The sequence below is a fragment of the Micropterus salmoides genome, unplaced genomic scaffold, assembly GCF_014851395.1.
Source record: "Micropterus salmoides isolate LMB-PRFRI ecotype aquatic unplaced genomic scaffold, ASM1485139v1 Ms_hic_scaffold_16, whole genome shotgun sequence".
In the NCBI taxonomy this organism is placed as follows: Eukaryota; Metazoa; Chordata; class Actinopteri; order Centrarchiformes; family Centrarchidae; genus Micropterus; species Micropterus salmoides.
The window spans coordinates 31,446,481-31,450,716 of record NW_024040707.1 but is presented as its reverse complement, the minus strand read 5'-3'; the positions used below and the strand labels follow the sequence as shown (position 1 = coordinate 31,450,716).

Here is a 4,236-nt window from a genome sequence, read left to right as displayed (position 1 = left end):
TCTATATAAAAATTTAACATTTACTGGCACATTAATACAATTAGAATAATTTTGATTTGTTATTAATAAAATACATTTCACATGGTATAATGTATATAGATGTTAATTAATAACATTAACATGAGAACATGTAAATGCTCTGTATTTGTATAGCACCTTTCCAGTCTTTTCGACCACTCAAAGCGCTTTTACACTACATCTGCATTCACACACTGAGCCTAAGTGCTCAAACAGAAAATGTTCACATAGAGCATTCCTTAGAAACGGCAAACTGCAGTTTGTTATTGCAATTCCATGTGTTTTCCACTAGATGGAGCTAAATTAAAGCCCAATTTATATTAAGCCATACAAAAAATATACAATTTACAGAACAGGAAAGGGACCAGGAACATAAACACATATAAAAACACAATGACTATTAAATATAAATACATTTATATTCAAAACAGAATACATGTTGCTATAACTGTAGAGTTTTTTTGGTTTTCTGTTCAGATATAAATTGGAGACTTTGAAGAGCACTAACAAAATCAACTAAATAATGTTAAATAGTTTCCAAACTGCTAAATGCAGGGATTCATCTCAAACTGAAACTTATCCCATCAGGTACCACATCAAATCTCACAGTGGGTCTCCTTTACCTCAGGGACAGCAGGGTATTTATAATACAAAGAAAAGGATGTTTTTCTCTATGCTGTTAAAATAGAAAACAGAGATATGAAAATAACCAAGAATAATCTTTTATAACTCCTGTTAATACATTTCCCATCATTCGAGAATCACAGATCTTTAAAGTAGTTGTTACAACAGGATTATTAAAAGAGGAGAGATGACAGGGGCTTTGTACTGGGTCTTATTCAGAATTATGAGTGACCTTCACACTGTATTTACAGACAAAGTCCCAACATTTCATTACAAAGCTTACTTATTTATTCACTCAGCCAAAAGATGACTGAGCCAACTCCTTTCTACAAACCCACCACAGAGTGACAGTTTAAACGTCTCTGCAGCTCAGTTCACATACCAAGGAGTTTTATAAACTTATCAGTAATTTTCATGACACCGTATAAACAGATGATCATCCCCAGGGCATTTGCTGTGAACACATAGAGCAGCGTGGTGGTCCAGAAAGCAAAGAGGTACACAGTCCTGTCACAGTACGGCACTGCATTGTTCAGGCGTTCTCTGTGTATTTGACTGCTGATGTTGCTGAAGGCCAATGTTTCAACCAGCTTCCTTAAAGTCTGGTTGACACTGATCGATCCACCGGTCTGGTGGAGAATACTCTGGTTCTGGTTCTCCGTGGTGAGGCCGGGCTTGTTGTCAGGTGCAGTGGGAGTGTAGAGGCTGCTATTGAAGCTGTTTGGGTCGATGGTATCCTTGACGTAGCTGGGTGGATACACAGAATAAACCTGGTAACTGCCTGGAGATAGAAAGACATAGTACTTTACAGAGTATTTTTACAGTGTGGTATTAGTACTTTTACTAAAGTAAAGGACCTGAATACGTCATCTAATACTAATTAATCATGCTAATTTTACATATTAACCTTGATGAGAATGAGATTGACATAATACATAAACATGAGGAACACGCAGCATCTTCTTCATTTACAGCCCCTTGATGATGATGATGATGATGATGATGATGATGATGATGATGATGATGACGACTTACCATAGAGGAACCAGATGAGGAAGAACAGGACCAGGCTGAGGATCCACAGACTCCAGATCTTGTTGCCCGGTGCTTCTGGACAGAGTTTTGACAAAGCAAACAGGCCCATCATCAGCAGGGCCATGATCCCACACACCATCACATACACTGGGATGACTGGTGCTGCTGGACACTCGTACATGTACGCTGCACCTGTTCACACACAGCACAGGAAGCTGACACAAACTCATTTTCCATTTATGTGCATTATCTTTGACAAAAGTTAAACTCGAGTGTACTTGAACTTGAGCATTGAACTGCCATAACGACATTAAATGTGATTTATTTTTAAATTCTCACCAGGTTCCAAGGATTTTCACTGACCCGGGAATAAAAGGATTCTTTGTTAAAGAAAGATCATGTTGATGTAGTACATCAACATGATCTTGTCCCATATAATGAATTTAAAACCATGTTATAACTCCATGTAACTGACAAATGTAACTATCTCTTTCTTTATACGTGATGTTTGTTTGTTTGACTTGACTGTGTTTGATTTCTCTTTAAATTGTAATTTGTGTGCGGTGCTTTCTGCCTGATGGACAGCAATGGATCATTTAAAAAATGTAAGATAATAAAATGTGTTCTTAAGTGAATTTAAGCCGACACAAGGCAGCGATGACCTGCTGCATGAAGCACAGGCTCAGAGTTTGGTTTATAAGACATTGTTACAGTAACCACTTGAGTTTCAGTGAACTCTAATGTGAAATGTGGGGTTTTTTTTGTTTTGTCACAGCAAAACGTACAACATTTTAAGTCTTCTCACCATGATGTGAACTACAGAGTTACACCGCAACATGTAAAAGAATAAAACTATTAAAGCATTCTCAGAGATAAAAGATGGGTTCACAGAGTTTAGCTGATGTTAATCTACTTTGTCCCCTGAACATGATAGGAGTTTAAAACATATAAAACCACCTTTTAACCATTTCACTCTTTACATATAGTTCAAGGTGCCTTTTAACATTAAGGTTTTCCCAAAATAAAATAAAAGAGGTGTCAGAGGCTCACTTACCTAAAGCGATCTGCATAACTGGGAAGGCTGTTATGAGGAGAATGGTGCATCCTGAAAGGAGGAGACGAAGACGGTTTAAATTCACTGTTAATACAGCGAGTTGTTTTTAATTCTTGGCTTATTGTATGCTATTATTTACCTGCAATAAACACACCTGCGCCAAGCAAGCTACATAAACAGTTCCCCAGGAGGTTCCCTGACATCCTGACACAGTTGGCTGTGGGAGAGAAGGAGGTAAACACGCTGCAAGACACGCTGCAAGAGAGCCACTGGCTTGTTTATGAGCTCAAATAAAGAGTCAGATTTCTCACCGTCTGTCATCTATTGAATCTGTTAGAACAACTGAGAGTCTGGTTGGGTTGTTGGCCAACAGTAAATTTATTACAACACCTCAGCGGGGAACATGTAAGCAAGGATTTTCCTCTGTTGAGTCAATACCATAGTATTACTACAATACCAACACTACTGATACTAACAATAATCCCAGTGCAGGGGTGGAAGTACCAATCACCAACACTAGAATAGGAGACTCATACTTGATATAAGTACTAAATACAACTTCCATCACTTCCATGACAGGGCCATTAAACTGTGAGCTGGTGAGGTTAGCATGATGCTCTGACTTCTCTTTGCTCTAAATTGCTCTGATGTTGCTTTCTCTCTGTTAGTGCACGCAGACAAGTTTTGCCCTTTGGCTTTAAGTTGCTCTTAAATTAGAAATTGGCATGCCATTCATCGAGTCATTTGGCAGCTGTGCCAGATTCAGCTGCTGGTCCAAGCATTTTTGGTCACCCAGGATATATAATGAAAGCTGCATTGACTGATTTGAATGAACTTTTAATGAACATGCTGTAAACAAAACATCTGACACATATCACTTTATAAAGCTGACTTGTTGAACTTGTGATGAGTTCAACAGCTTATTTCCTCCTCCAGCAGCTACAGAGCATCATGATGGTTCATGGTTTCTGACTCTGATAAAGTGGGAAAACAGTTCCCCAAAACTACTGTGTCTTTAACCAAATCATGCACATGAAGGCTGATCTTACTTTTTATAACTAATTTTATATTAATTTCATAGAACCTCCCCCGAAACTGCTTGGAGGCCCCTGGGGAGGCCCGCCTCACACTTTTGAAACCTCTGCCTCATATATAGATTTCTGATAAATGATGTTGTTGTTTTTTTAGCTCTGTACTTTACTGACAGGTGTTAAATTCTAGCAGGACAATGTAAACTGTAACCAAAATATAGATTACATAGTTGGCAGAAACGTTTTTGTCTGCAGGTATTCCTTTCAGCACCTTGTGGTCTCCAGGTGAACCAGTGAAATCAATGAACATATGTCGTCCCAGGGTGCCTTGCAACAGGGGAGCCTGAAGATTGTGTCAGTTTGGTTTTTCTTATTACAGTTTTCAGTGACTAAGCACTGTGAGCTGATCTAATCAGATATCGTAACACAGGCAGCAAGTGAGGAAGGGCGGTGCTGTGAGGGCGGTGTCAACAT

At 38.7% G+C, this 4,236-nt stretch overlaps 1 protein-coding gene across 4 annotated transcripts; it reads right to left on the bottom strand.

The window, feature by feature from the left end:
• On the bottom strand, positions 1–3,069 carry LOC119904906 (transmembrane protein 272-like). 4 transcript variants are annotated; one of them, XM_038721527.1, is made up of 4 exons: positions 2,871–3,069; positions 2,732–2,782; positions 1,678–1,869; positions 1–1,423 (listed from the first exon to the last, which is right to left on the bottom strand). In XM_038721527.1, exons 1-4 carry the CDS (start codon positions 2,932–2,934, stop codon positions 1,017–1,019), a joined length of 714 nt encoding a protein of 237 aa, XP_038577455.1. In that variant the 5' UTR covers positions 2,935–3,069; the 3' UTR covers positions 1–1,016. The 4 variants fall into 4 exon arrangements, with proteins under 4 accessions (XP_038577455.1, XP_038577457.1, XP_038577456.1 ...); XM_038721529.1 differs by having other exon boundaries at positions 1,678–1,752; XM_038721528.1 differs by having other exon boundaries at positions 2,886–3,069.
• Between the last annotated feature and the right edge of the window lie 1,167 nt (positions 3,070–4,236).